At 40.1% G+C, this 15,412-nt stretch overlaps 2 protein-coding genes across 6 annotated transcripts; both read right to left on the bottom strand.

Moving 5' to 3' along the window:
* Positions 1 to 393: 393 nt before the first annotated feature.
* Positions 394 to 3,419, bottom strand: LOC104450203 (transcription factor ILR3-like). The gene is made up of 5 exons (XM_010064658.3): positions 3,103 to 3,419; positions 1,854 to 1,916; positions 1,396 to 1,473; positions 1,073 to 1,235; positions 394 to 879 (listed from the first exon to the last, which is right to left on the bottom strand). The coding sequence occupies exons 1-5, from the start codon at positions 3,243 to 3,245 to the stop codon at positions 613 to 615; spliced, it is 714 nt and encodes a 237-aa protein (XP_010062960.1). The 5' UTR covers positions 3,246 to 3,419; the 3' UTR covers positions 394 to 612.
* Positions 3,420 to 6,666: 3,247 nt separating this feature from the next.
* LOC104450202 (kinesin-like protein KIN-14N) lies at positions 6,667 to 12,943 on the bottom strand. Of its 5 annotated transcripts, none has more exons than XM_039315482.1 (18): positions 12,787 to 12,903; positions 12,608 to 12,690; positions 12,224 to 12,481; positions 11,475 to 11,619; positions 11,271 to 11,380; positions 11,073 to 11,192; positions 10,768 to 10,971; positions 10,090 to 10,299; positions 9,926 to 10,000; positions 9,651 to 9,797; positions 9,432 to 9,567; positions 9,218 to 9,327; positions 8,802 to 8,963; positions 8,497 to 8,711; positions 8,076 to 8,157; positions 7,842 to 7,946; positions 7,644 to 7,748; positions 6,667 to 7,192 (listed from the first exon to the last, which is right to left on the bottom strand). In XM_039315482.1, the coding sequence occupies exons 3-18, from the start codon at positions 12,416 to 12,418 to the stop codon at positions 7,013 to 7,015; spliced, it is 2,301 nt and encodes a 766-aa protein (XP_039171416.1). In that variant the 5' UTR covers positions 12,419 to 12,481; positions 12,608 to 12,690; positions 12,787 to 12,903; the 3' UTR covers positions 6,667 to 7,012. The 5 variants fall into 5 exon arrangements, with proteins under 5 accessions (XP_039171416.1, XP_039171417.1, XP_039171415.1 ...); XM_039315483.1 differs by having other exon boundaries at positions 12,624 to 12,690; XM_039315481.1 differs by having other exon boundaries at positions 12,628 to 12,690.
* Between the last annotated feature and the right edge of the window lie 2,469 nt (positions 12,944 to 15,412).

Below are 15,412 nucleotides of genomic sequence, written 5' to 3'. Positions count from 1 at the left end.
GACAGTGACGGAAATTTTGGATCATCTGGAGACTTGAGTTATGCCTAGGTTCAGTGGCGGAACGAAGCCTCTGCTGAAGATAGGATTCCCTTGATTGGTGGCCATTGTAGAAAGTGTGTCGACATTGCCAACAAATTCATCAAGAACCGTCAAATTTGCGTTAGATTTGCTATAGATAAACTGTAATTGATGAATAACGAAGGCTAACAACAGATTCAAAATTAAAAAGAGACAAGTTTATTCACAAATTCAAAGCAAACAACGAAATTTCACCAACAAAGATTAGTAATTAAATCCATCCAAGACTTCACTGAGATGCGATCAAAAACATACCCATGATTAAAAGGCCTAAAGGACAGCCGCAGGACGAAAATGTAAAAAAGAATCCACCAGGAAATAGAACTTGGAAAATAGCTACATTAGAGAAATTGGCGAAATTTACAAGTGAAACCATCATAAGTCATGATAGTTCTGATTGTACACATGGTACTCGTCCAACAAAAAGAAGTCAGTACACTTCCAGCGAAAGCTAAAACAGCCAATAAACATGACAAACTGATTCAAATATTGAGGACCAAATGAAAGCCAGCCCATATGATCCAATGTTGCAACTTAAGCAACTGGTGGGCGGAGAACATGATCTTGTGAGGTATCGACCGCCGCTGGAGGCATGAATTGCCACATGGCAACACCAGGGTAACCAAGGAAAGGCACCAACTTGTTTCCGGGGGCCTGGCCTTGGGTGGCAAATGCCGCAGGCATTGCGGGAGGTGGAGGCAAGAAGTTAGGTTGTGCACTTGTGGCCTTCAATTGGTGTTCCAACTTCTCCTTCTCGGCTTTCAATCTTTGCTTCTCGTCACGAAGCTCATTTTTCTCAGCCTACAAGTGTGAAAGCAATTGTGAGACACTAAATAATTTCAATCGACCATTTCAAATAATGGTTAATGCGGAAATAGCTTCCTGGAATTGGGGGGAAAAGCCTATTTATTTCGATAGAATTAAAACATTCAAACTGAACAAAGGCAGGGAACATGCATAAATTCAATTCTCCATATGTTTATAACAGACTCACTTTCAACTCTTTGATTTTCTCTTGCAGACTACTGTTCGAGTCCTTCAATTTCTGAGCTTCACCACGCAACTGGGTCACCATTCTAACAGCATCTATCAATATAGCGGCCTTGTCAGCCTTAGGAGGCCTTCCAGGTTCAAGGAGAGATGCCAATTCCAAAAACCTACCAGTTATACCATTGTACTACGTCAAAAGCATGAGATGGTTTTGTTTTCTTTCAGCAAGAAGCTTAAGTGAGAGGGCAGATGTATGCAAGCAATTGTGACGAGAACAATGTGTGTGCATAAACATGCAAGAGTGTACACAGGGGAAGAGAGATTTACTTGTCATTTAGTCTATCTCTGCGCAACTTCTCCCTACATGCCTTGGAACTAGAAGTGCCGCATGATTCAGTTCTAACCCTGCAGTAACAGCTCCAAATTAAATAAACAAGAATCCTGCATAAAACAATCCCTGCAATAGCCTCCTCAAGCAAAGCAAAATACATGATATGCGCGCAACTGACAAAAAACCCAAGTTCAAATTTCAAAGAAGGATGTGACAATCTTCATTTCCTAAGCCCAAATTCAGCCAGAATTAAAGTCTTCAATTACCACAGTAGAAAGAATATCTAGTTGGCAATCATGAACCAAAATATACTTCGTTCTGCTCACATGTACTCAAAACGGTCTCTTACATGGTGACCAGGCTCAGCACAAAATATCAAATAACTCAGAAAAACTGGAAATATAGAATAATTAACTCCAACCATCGCTTTGCAATTTAACATAGATATATATACCTCTTTTTTGAGCCATTTTCCTTCACTCCATCTGACTCCCCAAAGGAACCATCAATTTCCGTGCTACAAAAAAAATACAAGTGTTAAGAAATCAAACAGATAATAAAGCATATAGAAGACGGTGAATTCTCACTCATATAAAATCAGCTCACGTGCTACACTCACTTCAATACCACAGAAATAAATAGACCCACAGCACAAGCCTTCATGGTCCATCCAATTCAAAATAATCCTTTACATTAGCAAACCCAACTAGAAAGTAATCATCTATAGATCTTGATCCAATCAGTGCCTAGTCCTAAGAATTTGGAATCCTGTCATTTCAAATAAACAGAATCTCAGGAATTTAACAGATTCACTGATATTGTGCAGCTTCAGAAAGCAACCGAAGAGTAAAAGAGTTGAAATGGAAGTATACTTCGACCAACCAATAATGTATTTGCAAGGGTTAACTCCTGACAGAGCACGCTCCTTTGGATAATGCTGAAAAACCCAAGTCTAGAGAAGGCAACAGAAATCCAGCCCTGAATGACTATATTTTGATGATACAAACGACAGGGACTGGGCTAATAATCATACTAAAAACAATGTTCTTCAGATACTTTAAGGATATAGCGCAAGTGAAGCTTATCTTCTCGAACCAAACAGGAACCATATATTGTCTCATTCCTTCACACACTCAATACGTGAGGTCATACAAACACAGCAAAAGCCACGGCCTAAGGAGATTTCCTACTCAATTCTTGTTTACACAGTAAAGACAACCTTAATGGCTGCGCCAGCAAGCACTCGCGCAGCTGGCGAAAATAGCTCAATGGCAGGGCATGACCTTGCCTAAGCTATGATTACGGGTTCAAGCTGCACCTTCAGCTCCTCGCTTCTCTGTCTGAAGCCAAGGAGTGTCGTGCATAAGCCCCTTTTGAGCTAGGATTCAAGCAAAAAACCTTTGAACTAACCGTTTCCCCCAAAGTTAGAGGCCGACAATTTCGCTGAGCAGTGATTTTCCTATTGAATTGAGGAATTCCACAGGCCCCCCCACAAAGGCCGAGATTAAACCCCAATCCGATACAGCAAAACGGCAACGAATTCCTCGAAAAAACATAGAAATCAACCAATTCCAATTCCTTCACAAGACCGGGGAGACATCGTCTCGATTTGAAAATTACCGTTCCGCTTAAAGCCCTAATTTTGCGGAAACCGAGAGAGAGAGAAACGAAGGGGGTGGGGTGGGATGGGATCGGAGGAAGACCTGAAGATGGAAGATCCGTTGAGGGGCTGGACGGGCCACGTGTACCCGGAGCCGGAGACCTGGAAATCCCCGTCGGCCACGGCGGCGATGTCGTCGATGAGGCCGCAGTCGTAGATCCAATTCGTGTGCTCCGGAGACACCATCTCGGGCGACGATCGCCGGGAAGACCAGCCGCCGGATCTCCGGGCCGTTACCGCCTTCCGGGACGGAGAATTGGAAAAAATTCGCAGGCCGCTCGAGAGAGAGAGGGAGAGAGATTTGGGGGAACGAGGAGGTGGTCAGACGTCGGAGCCGGTCGTGGAGTAAAACCGGGTTGTTGAGTGTTGGGGCTTTATTCCGGAGCCAACTTGGACCAGATGAGGTCAGACTCTTGAGTTGTAAAATAAACCGGATAATTTCACTAATGATACTTGTTTAATTAGTGTATGTGTTTTCTGAATTATTAATATATTTTTTATGTAATTCCTCAACTCTTATTATATGAAAATATGTAAAAGTTGACGAGTCATATTAAATAAATTAAAAGTTTAAGAGCAATACTACATGTCAAATCAAAGTTTATAGGTCATTTGTGTCGTTTTTTGTAAAAGAAACAATTAACATAACAAAAATAAAAATCCTACCCCTTCTAATATTTACAAAAATTATTGTAATTGGGGAGAATGAGAATTTATTGACAATTTCACAATTAATTCACCGACTAGTTATATTTGTGCTTCAATTGTCTTTCGAAATCATTTTGCTTATAAGAAATTACTGGAATCGACATAAGCATCTTTTTGGGAAGATAAAAAGTTTGATCATTTGAAAATTGCGTACCAAAATTCATCGTTTAAGATACCATTATAAACTTTCTAAAGCGTATATCGGGAACACAATGCTAAGTATATTCCGCACTTTTATTTAATGGTGTGCGAGTGATGGGCGCACTTATAATAAATTAAGCCCCATTATGCTGAATTAAAAATTTTAGCATCTTTAAATTAAAGTTTTCTCTTTCTATCAAGTAAATAAGTGTGGGTCCTAGCACCAAAATGTTTTGATTTTCGATACACTAATTAGAAATAACGAGAAAATTAAAATTTTCAAAAAAAGTTTACAAACTTTCTCTATATGATTTTTATTTTTATATACAGGACCGAGTAGTGTCCATCATTGGTGCATTCGAGATTTTACTTCTCAAGCATCTGATGAGACTTGAACCCAAAATCATTAATAGGGAGTTCGCTTTGTTATTCTCTAAGCCAACGGCTACTTAAATAATTGCCCAAATCAATTTAATGTAATACCAAGTGGAGAATAGGGAGGATAATGGGAGGTACACCGGGAGCTGACGTGTCGATGTCCAATTGGCTGCGCAATGATTATTATAAAATGGTAAGTGGTGGGACATCAACGGCCCTGGACCAGTGAATGCCTCACCTTAGAGATGATGCGGTTCATCGCATCTTTTACCCTCGATCAATCAAAAAAGGGACGATGCCGAAAGGAAAGCCCCGAGGCATAAATTTTTGGTGCCTTCGGATTTCAAATTCGATGGAGATGAATTGGTTGAAGTTTGACTTTTCTTCCCTTCCAAGGGGGGAAGCATCTCCAATTGCCCCTGCTCTTTTTCCTCTTCACCCATGGTTTTGTTTAGATCTTCTTCTCTCTTTATTGGCTATGCCACAAGTGAAAATTCGATCCAAGTCTGTTTTTTTTTTTTAATCAACAATGCACTTCTCGAGATGTGAGATAGAAATTCAAGATATTGCGTGTTAAAGTATCACGCGTGACTTGTTTACGGAATCTATATATTCACTACACACGCACGTGATCATCTTCCATCTAACTTTTGGATTGAACATTTTAACATTCAATTATCACGGATTATTCACTAAATATTCAGTCATTTATAGTTAAATGGCACGCATAAAGAGATTGACAAATTGGCTTGGAAACGCTGGGGATCTTTTTTTTTCCCCACCCCATTTCATTTTATTAACGCAATGTGGTGGGGGCAATAACCTAAGTCTCTATTCCGACAATAAGCGGAGGCCTCTGATATTGGCGAAGAAGGTGGGATTTTGTGGAATTATGGGGGAATCTCTCCCTTTTCGCTTCCGAAAGCAGAGCATCCATCAATGTGGGCGATCTCCATTTCGAGATTAGATTCGGTGGTCCTCTTCAGTTCCGCGTACGAACTGGAGATTGAGATTGCATAGCCGCGTCGTCGAACAGGCTCGGATGAGGACATCACTAGCTCGGATGAGGACATCACTAACAACAACAAGGGCGGCCTTTCGAAGCCTTGGAACGGTCATTTGCCCGTGAAAGACGAAACCACGCACGACGGTTTGCGAAGTTCCAATAGCCGGGACATGACTCGTCAAAATCGTCATGATTGCTCACGATCGGGACAAACTTCAAAAGGGTTGGATACATAGTGGAAATTCCTGCTAAGAAATGTGAATGGTAGTGCTTTCTTACGGGATCAATACGAGTCTTGCAAATAACCATTCGTCGATACTCGGCTTTTTTAATTTAATAGGGTCATGGAATGGACGAATTGCATATTACCTAAATTTCATCCAAGACTTTTGTAGAAAAGTAAATATATAACTTGTTCCGGGTTTCTTTTATTGATAAAATTGAAGATTTTCCATCGAAATAAAGCATCATGCCCAAAGATTCAATTTCACATCAAGCTATATCCCCTCCTCCTCCTCTTCTTTTCCCAGTATTCGTTTCCTTATCATCTCTAGATATAACTTTTTTATAAGGTCTGTCCAAGATAGTCCAAAATTTACAATAAAATGTTGCAACTAGTAACTGCGATCGGAGAAAAGGACAACATGTGACCCCAAATCAAGTCCAAGACATGACTACTCCTAGTCAGACCCTACCTCTCTCCTCAGCCTCAGCTGGACTCGTGATGTCCACTCAACTCTGCCATAGAATATAACTAGACATGTTACGGGAAATTCCTCCTTTTTTATTAAAGAAAGAATGAACCGATGACCTCACGGGATTGTTATCGATTTTCCATGTAGGTCTTAATTTTCTCGACAGCATCGGATGCACCAGGAACAACCCACTACGAATCGGGTCCATTCTTCTCAAATCGGGCCCAGAAAGTCAAAAAGAGACTACAGGCTCCATGGAGCCACGTTTTCTCCAAATAGTCAAAAACCTACACCCCTTAGTAGGTGCCCCGCACAAAATGGCCTAACTCATGAGAAAGTTCGGAACTAGCACGTGCGACCGCAGAATGCGCAAATCACATGAAATACATAACCACTCCATTTAATGATCATTGCTTGTCCTGGGCGTCTTGATGCGTCAAGATCTTACGAACTGTCAAATATCGGATCGGAGCTAACTGCGAGCTGCCGCAAGCAAGCACTCAAAGCACGATTTTACTGCTATGGCTCTCAGTTTGCCAATTCAGAGGAGACCAGATCTCATCATTGACCGCCGCCACAACCCATCATCATATTGTGCAAATCTATCCAAAAATAGTGAGAACGCTGATTTCAAGCAAGTAAACAGGTACAACATGGACCAAAACGAGAATGATAATCATACTAAGAATAATCTCATAGTAGTGAGCAGAGATTAGTGATTTACTTCCAAATGCGAGTCAAATTGTGGAGCTTCGAGCGGAATTAAATGCTCTTTATCCACTTGAGATGTAGCCACATTGTACAGTGTCAAATCTCAATCCCAAGGCAACGTATTTTTCGGTAATCAGGAGAAACAAGATGGGTACAATTACTTTGTACGATACACCCAGGTGAATGCTTCACTATACAGAAGACAACCGGCCTATGTTAGCATTAATATCACTTGCGAGTGCTTGAGTTAAAGGTATAAATATATCAACTTTTAACAGAAAAAAAAAAAAAACGCGGCTCCTCTTTGTAAAAAATCACCCATAGCTCAATCGAGAATCAAAGGACCGCGTGCTTATCTGTCTCCGGGGAACTCCAATCTCACAGGCATTTACACGTGCTGCGAAGCGAAGTGAGCAGAGAGACTCTCCAGCAGAAGAGGGATCGGGAGAGAGATTCACAAACATTAGTGTTTTTGAATCTCCACCGAGACAAGGCTGTTAACCAAAATTTTGAAGATCAGTGCTTTTCCAAAATAAACCATCATACAAGGAAAGGTAGAGAAAGAATTGCTCATCAATTAGCAGACAAGTGAACACATGATCCCCACACCATATGGATCCGCTGGCCAAGTCCAAGACAACTGCCAACTTAACCGCTTATACAATCCCTCCAACTTAAACTGCCATCGGCACAAACCTCTCATACTCACCTGATTTTCGCAAACACTTTCTGCTAAACTTAATCTTTCTAATGAAAAAGGCAACCACTTTTTAACTACCAGTTTTCTGCTGAAACCATTTACTTATTAAACAAAAGCACAAGCTATGTCTATGTAATTCAGATGAATTAAGAGTCAAATTTTAATTATATGCGAAATGAAAAAATCACATACTTCTTTACATGAAAAAGTAGATATAAGAAAGCTAACCAAGAACTTTCAGTTACCTGAAGAAGATAGGTAAGTTTTGAGTTTCTGAATGGTACATGCTCCTCTTTCTTGGCCAAAGCAAATATGACATCACTTAAGGATGATAAACTCTTGTTAATAGCCTAAATTCCACAAGAAAGGGGAAAAATAGCTCAGACGAGATATTCAAAGGACAAGAAACTACAATCATTTCGAAAATCGAAAGAGAAATATACTTGAGTTTCCTTCAAACGATCACCCGTCGAACCGCTTTTAGACAGGCGCTCACTTCCTGCCAGATCTATGAGATTCAAGATGCCTTGCACTTGCTGTTCAGTGCTCTATCAAATCACAGAACAAGTTCCAGGTTACAATAGTCATTGGAAAAAACATTCTTTTCTATAATTGTTACGTTCCAAGACACCTCAAACGCGCACATATGTACACACACAGAAAGGGAAAGAACATACCTCATTTACACCAGAAATACGCAAGGTAAAAACAAAATGACTTCTTGATGAATGCTCATTCATTTGGGTCTTGCCGACAGACCTGAAGAGAAAGGTTATACCACAGATGATTACTTACTGCATGTCACTAAATTATTGTTTTTTTTTTTCAATATATAAAAGAGTAAATCAATCTTCTACATGCTCTGGTTTCGTGTACTCTTTAGCTATCGACATCATACCTAAATCTTATCTTAAATATAGACAAGTGCACTCCCTCAAAAAAAAAAACATCATGAACATATTCAACACAACAGGATAGACACGCTCTTCTTCCCTTTTCCATTTCTTCTTTTGCAGCATCCTCCATCTTCTCTCTTCATTTTTTCTTTTGCTTAGCAGGAAGGGGACATTAGAAAGAAGTAAAACATGATATTCTCACCTGCTATGAGCAGCATGATTTAAAAGGTACGAAACCTCTCTGGTGCTACGAACGTCCACAACCGTCAGATCAGAAACATGAGTGTTTCCACTGGCATCATGTTTGATTGCATATTGCTTTGCATTACCATTTTCTGTCCGGGTCGAATCGGTACTTGACCGATTGGATGGTAACAGATCACGAATTGATTCGTTATATATCTCCAACATTGACACCTGGAAAGGTTTGAACCAGCAGACTTCACAAACAACTTACAAGAAAATAAGCACACGGCCTCATAAAAACTACATAGAAAAGTTTCATGCCTGCAATTCATATTTCCAGCCTTGAGATTGAAGAGATTGCTTTGTTTGGAATATCTGCTCTAAACAGCGTGGTATCAATCCTTTTTCATCCACATGGCCTGGCCTACCCATCATAGTGTAGGTTTTCCCTGAACCTGTTTGGCCATAAGCGAAAATGCAAACCTGTAGCCAAAACAGGAAGAACTCAGACCTGCAGAAACTAACATCATGGAAAAAGAGGATGTTTGCTTTGCTTCTGCAGATTTTGATATAAATGGAAGCTTGAGTACAAGAAAGCAGGTTCAGCAATGAACTTATAGGAAAATATACTATTTTACCTCTGGAAAAATCTTGTCCATGTTTTCTATATGGCAGTAGATCATCATATCAAAGATAATAAAGCGAAACAGTATCTAACAACTTGCAAGACAATTTACCTTGTAACCATCAAGAGCACTTTGTACAAGTTGTGAAATTTCAACAAAGACATCCTCTTGTAAAGAGTCGGGCATAAAAACCTTGTCAAATGTGAAAGAATACTTTTGCCCTGTTCACAGCAGAAAGATACGTGAGTTTCTACATCATACAACGTTGCAAATTGCAAAAGAAAAAGGAAAGAACAAAAATTACAGCGCTTAATTTAGACTCTACCATTTTGAACAAGATCGATGCCTCGTCCGAGAGCCTCCATGGATGTGGGGTAGGATATCACCTTTGCTTCTGAACTGCTCTCGTCAGGTAAAAGAGGGCGCACTCTGCAAAATACGCGGATATTTCCTTTCAACTCCTGTAGCATACACAAAAATCAGTTATGGATATGACGAAGTAAATCATATAAATTGTGTTGTCATGCCAGTGACAATAAAATACCAGGATAGTGTTGTGCAACTTTTTACGTAATTTCTCTCCCTCGATGAGCTTAAATTCTGCATCTGCTAGACGGATTTGTAATTCAGATAAAAGTTTTTTCCGTTCTTCAGATTCCGCTCTCGTTTCCAGGGCAGATAAATCAGATGCCTGAAAGAGGAAATTTGGGATTAAGAAAATGGACTGGAACATGAACATGACAAATTTCAATTATCTATCGAGAAAGCTCGTATGAGGCTGCACACTATTAGGAAGACTTCTAGCAGACCATAAGATACCTCCAATCTAGTCTCAGCAACCATCAGCCTGTCCTGCAGAATCTTTATTTGCTCACTCTGACACAAACACTTTGTCTACAATAAAAATACCTCAATTATTAGTCAAACAATCATTTGGTAACAAATAGAGCCAGTATGTTCAAACTGAGCGTGTTAGAGAGAACCTCCAGTTCATTTGATTTTAGCGTCAGGTTATCCAGCTCAGAGCAAGATTTTCCAGTAAATTCTTTGTACTTAACAACTTCAGCTGATAGATCCTCCACTTGCCCTCGATGTCTATCACGTTCATCTCTAACTTGCTGCAAGTCCCCTCTCAAACATACTACCTCATTTGACAAAACCTCTTTCTGTTTCATAGCCTCATCTTGAGAAGCCTGACAATATTACCAAGTAGGTTAGCATTTTAAACCCAAAAAAGGGCGTTAGCCTTAGCAAATTAGCATTAAACCTACATTTAGATAGACAGGTTTGCTACCTTAAATTAAAAATTAACAAAAGATGGTCTAAAACTACAATGATATAAGTACGAGCTCATGCATAATGCTTCTGTTTTAAACATTCATCCAGAAGGTGACTACGATGAAAAATCGATGGGTGTCAAGAAAATATCAAAAAAGTTATAATAGTTATTTCAAATCCCAATGAAGCCACTGATCTCCCTGCATATTTTAGACCTGGATCATAATCAGCAAAACTCTCAGTGGCCAAAAAGTACTTTACAGCATAGTGGCCATCAATTCAAGGAAAGATAAACAATGAGCTGATCTGTCGTTAGCTGTTTAAAACAAGAGCAGTTCACAGTATGAAAACAATATCAGATTCATAGTAAAGTAACTCCTCACTTTTACTGAAGCAAACTGCTCCTTCAGCGAGTTATGATGACCTCTTAAAGCGCTGAGTTCCTCCAGAAATGTTGCTTTATCTTTCTCACTTTTCTTCAGACTCTCGCTAGCAGTACTGAGATCTGACTGAAGTTTACAATTGTACTGCTGTAAGCTCGTATTGTATTCTTGCAACCGTTTGTACATGTCATTAATTGACGAAATCTGCAATACGCAACAAGTTTCATCAGCATACTTCCCAGAGAAAAAGGCATACATAAAAAAGGAAAACTAAAAATGTTGACCCAATATATTTCAGAACATACTCTCTGATTAGCACTTGATAGCTCTTGTTGAGCTTTGGCAAGATCTTCAGAAAGAGAAGCCTGCAACCTCTCACTGTTGAGTCTACCCTCACTTTCCTTAGCAAGAGAATCTACTGCAGCCTGATTATTATGATCAAAACATATTTAGAATTCCCGAAAGCTGACCATTCAGATATGACTCGAATATAAGCCAGTTACCAGCTTATCTGCTTGTTCTTTTGTGAGTTTCTCCTGAGCCGATGCAAGATTCTTCCTTAGCTCAACAATTATAGAACTCAGCTCTTCCTCCTTATTTTGTGATGAAACCTCTGTCACAAAACATATCGACATAACAAATTGAATGCTTTGATCAAGTAGGAGCCAATATTATATAACATCCACAATTTCCCAGGAAGCCCTTACCTAATTCATCAAGCCTTTGCTGAACATAGTTCAAGGCATTTCTTAACCTCTCCTGTTCTTGTAGAAAGCTATCCTCAAGCTCTTGAAACCATTTAATGCAAAGCCTCAGCCTTTTTATGTACTCCTGCATATTCTCGCATCTCTCCTGAAAAAGCAAACCAACACTAATCCTGAGGATGAATGAAGAGGTTTGCTAATAAAATTAGTTTTTATCTCTGACCACTAATCTAACTGATCTTCTCTGCTCTATCACCACATCCCATTGAAATCTAAAATCCCACGTCATGAGAAAAATCCCAAGGAAAAATTCCAATTCTGATAGACACAGAAGGTTCATGGCAGCCAGGGACCATAAGCAAAATGATTGATAAATTAGAACTGCAGCAGATGTCTCGAAACACTCAAGCTGTTAAAAAACAGTATTATACATACTTCTTCATCTTTAACACTTGAAAACTAGTCGAATGAAAAATGGCTGTGTGAGATATGAGAGATGTGTGGATGATAGAATGGTTGAAACGAAGAATGAGAGGATTTCTATGCACAGGATTAACCGAACGCCGAATCATCACGCCAAAACCCGCTTTCGAAAACATTCATCACGGAAACGCTTCGCTGAGATTCTAACTCAGTCTAAAACACGAGTCTGGCCCGGCAACATCTACACTACCACAGAATAGAACCCTCGACATTCGACGTATCGAATCGCACGAGCAAACCCCAGATGCCGGAACGGGAAACACACGGACCTTATAGTTGAACTTGTTCTTCGATTTAGGCCTCTCGCTGAGCAACGCGTCGACGTCCTCCCTGGAGAACTCCATCCCGCCGCACTCGGAGCCGGCATTGCTCGCGGGAGCGCTGCTGGGGCAGAGATCTTGCCCGCTGTTGACGACCGAGAACGCCTCCCGGCTCCGCGCCCTGGCCGTCGTCGTGCCAACCATCCTCGGCCCGCGGATCTCTCTCTTCTTCCCGATCACGCCGAGCTCATCGGCTCTGTACTTCTTCTAAACCATGCGCGCCAAACAAACAAAGCTCGCATCACTTCTCAAGTACGCAAACAGAGGAAACCAAACAAAACCAAAAAAAGAATTAAAAAAAAAAAAAAAAGAGTCACTGAGCAAAGCCAAAACCTAGAGCACATCGGACCTACTTGCTTCTCCTAAACTCAACCGCATCACACCGACTGCAATCGGCCCGCGCTTCCTCGTCCTCACTTCAGAGCCAAAACCGCGAATGCAAATCCGACAGAATGCGCAAGAAACTTGCAGAGATCAGAGAGAAAGAAAGAGAGAGAGAGAGAGAGAGGTACGGTGGGAGGGCTTCTGGTAGGCGTGGTGGAGGAGGCGGTGTTGCTTTGGCTCTGGAGTGGAGGTCTGCTTTGGTCCTCCTCCGCCTTCGACGCCATTTTCAAGAGCTCAGAGAAAAAGTTTTTTTTACTCTTCTCAGAGACGTCAGAGAGAGAGAGAGAGCGCGTCTGTCTGCGAGTGTTGTGGTGGGGCCGGGGTCGTTGATTGAGTCCCAAGGGATTGAACGGATCAGGGCCGTTGCTTTGAGATGCGGTGAAATTGATCGGTGGGGAATCCGCCCTCGACTGGGACGGCGAGCTGAGGTGCTCCCGCAAAATCGAGACCGACCGGGGTCAGTACGGTCATTCCGCGATGGATATTGTTTTGAAAATCGGCCCGTTTTTCTTTTTTTTTAAGTGTTGCGTGCCTCTGAAAAAGAAAATTGGGAAAAAATATATATATATTGGAGGTGGGGAGCGTTAACTGCGGTTAGGGTTTGGGGGTAAAAAGAAAAGAGGGGTGGAGTTTGAAATATTTTAAATCGGGGATCTGGCGGTATTATGGGTAGCGAGTCGTTGGGTCGCCATATTTACCTGAATGCCCTTGGTCCTACACGTGCTCGTCTCTCCTTCTAGAGACCCTTTTCGGACAATTCGGGTTTTCTATTAAACAGAAAATAGGTTCTTTTAGGTATTGACAATTGTGAAAACTGTCTCTAGTTGAACGTTTGTGATTTTATTTAATTTTCTTGTTAAAATAAAATTGTGAACGTCGCGGGATCCGAAAATTGTAAAAATGGAAAGTATGGTCGGATATTAAACGGGAAGAAAACGACTGAAACGTCCTTAATAAGGACTTTTGTGGCATTTTCACGTAAGGTAATTCGAATAGATGTCTTTAAAACACTTGTTAAACATAATTAATGACAAAATTCTGGACTGTTGGAGTGATGAAGCGAACTTAGTCAGTTCACGGGTCTCAATGATTTAACAATAGAGACCAAAGACCAATCCATTGGGTTGCTTCGAAAGAGTCCTTATCTTATCGCGACTTGCAAAATTGTGAAAAAAATCTCAAGTGATATCACACTATCTATTGCGTAAAAAATTAAAATCTACAGTAAGACGGGTTTGTTTAATATGTGGTCTCACTATTCGCGTACTTTTTACGATGACAATTATGCAATGCACACGTGTACGTAGACATGCAAAAGTTCATATATATGTTCTTTTATTTATTTATATATATAATACTAGCTTCCTAGGGACAAAATATAAGGTCTTCACCATGACGAATAAGTCTAGACATTTTTATAGACAAGAGTAATAAAGGGCTTAAGACATAAGTAAAAGTGAATAGATGTTAATAGTGAGACACGAGAATCTCATAACGATCCAATAACAAATGTCTTATATAGATGGAGAAATGGACATTATAGCATCTTCTCGAGTCACGCAATCACAGTAAAAAAAAAGAACATTATGAGTACGGTTCTCACCGATTCCTAGCACTAAACTTCATAAATAAACAAATAAATTAAAAGCCGCATGTGAAATGTAATGATTAGAGGTTGATTGGAAAGGTGGTGAGAGCATATGCCAATCATGCCAAAGACAACTAATTACCCACATTTGTTGCACCCTCCCTACAACAAAAGGGCCAGAAAAGCGTGGTCTAATCCTTAAGTTTGCATCTACAATTTAGTATTCACGGAATCATGTTTCTTGCTCAGACTCTAGGATGGTGGGAATAGAAACCCTATAGCTTTTATCCGAAGGAGATAGAGCACCAAACCCAAAAACTCTAGGATCCATTTTAATTAAAATAATTACTACTCGTCATTTAATGAGAAATTACAGAAAAAGATAAATAAATAAAAAAATATTTTTTTTCTTGGATGCTTAGATCTTGCAATTATATCACAACATAATTTGTCTCTTCGTGTCCCCATTAATTATTGCGTTTTTTTCCTCCCCACAAAAAGGAAACTTCGCCGTCACCGGAAAAATCACAGAAATTACAGAAAAAGAGAATAAGATTTTTTTTTTCTCGGATGCTTAGATCTTGCAATTAAATCACAAGCATAATTTGTCACTTTGCTGTCCCCGTGAATTATTGTGTTCTTTTCCTCCCCGCAAAAAGGAAGCTTCACCATCACCAGATATTGCCATTAGATTCGATTCCAATAAATAAATAAACTAATTAACATATTAGTTAAGCTTCTGTTGCTTCAAAAGGGAGACAAGAATTTTTCACTTTATTACCCCCTAGGGAGAAAAGAGATTCTGATCCTCTATCTCTCTCTCTCTCTCTCTCTGGTCTATCTGTGATGTAAAGCATAAGCACCAAAATTATTTAAATAAATAAGCAAAAAAAGGAGCACACGGCATGGACCTCAAAATGGTACGAGTTTGTTGCCTTTTCTATTCATCAATTGGTGCTCGGCTGCCTTCGTCGGGTGTCATTTTCTCATATCCTGCTTTTTTCATTCGAGGCTTCCTCCATAATTAGCCACGACTAATTGATTATCCCCTCTATCGAAAAATAAAGAACAGCGCAAGATAAAATTAAGATAAAAGCGACCAATTTTACGTCAATATTTACCGAAATCAAATGGTATATACTATATGGCACGACACGTCGAAATCA

This window comes from Eucalyptus grandis, chromosome 6 (assembly GCF_016545825.1).
Source record: "Eucalyptus grandis isolate ANBG69807.140 chromosome 6, ASM1654582v1, whole genome shotgun sequence".
In the NCBI taxonomy this organism is placed as follows: Eukaryota; Viridiplantae; Streptophyta; class Magnoliopsida; order Myrtales; family Myrtaceae; genus Eucalyptus; species Eucalyptus grandis.
This window is presented reverse-complemented; position numbering and strand designations above follow the sequence as displayed.

Excerpts from the sequence above, each read along its gene's own strand:
- LOC104450203 (XM_010064658.3), bottom strand. The coding sequence starts at position 3,245 with ATGGTGTCTCCGGAGCACACGAATTGGATCTACGACTGCGGCCTCATC. Across the intron at positions 1,474-1,853 it reads GAAAATGGCTCAAAAAAGAG|GGTTAGAACTGAATCATGCG; the intron begins GTATATATATCT and ends CTGTTACTGCAG. Across the intron at positions 1,236-1,395 it reads AGAGATAGACTAAATGACAA|GTTTTTGGAATTGGCATCTC; the intron begins GTAAATCTCTCT and ends TATAACTGGTAG.
- LOC104450202 (XM_010064654.3), bottom strand. The coding sequence starts at position 12,882 with ATGGCGTCGAAGGCGGAGGAGGACCAAAGCAGACCTCCACTCCAGAGC. Across the intron at positions 11,381-11,474 it reads GCAAAGGCTTGATGAATTAG|AGGTTTCATCACAAAATAAG; the intron begins GTAAGGGCTTCC and ends GTTTTGTGACAG. Across the intron at positions 7,947-8,075 it reads GTATTTCTGGTGTAAATGAG|AGCACTGAACAGCAAGTGCA; the intron begins GTATGTTCTTTC and ends GTGATTTGATAG.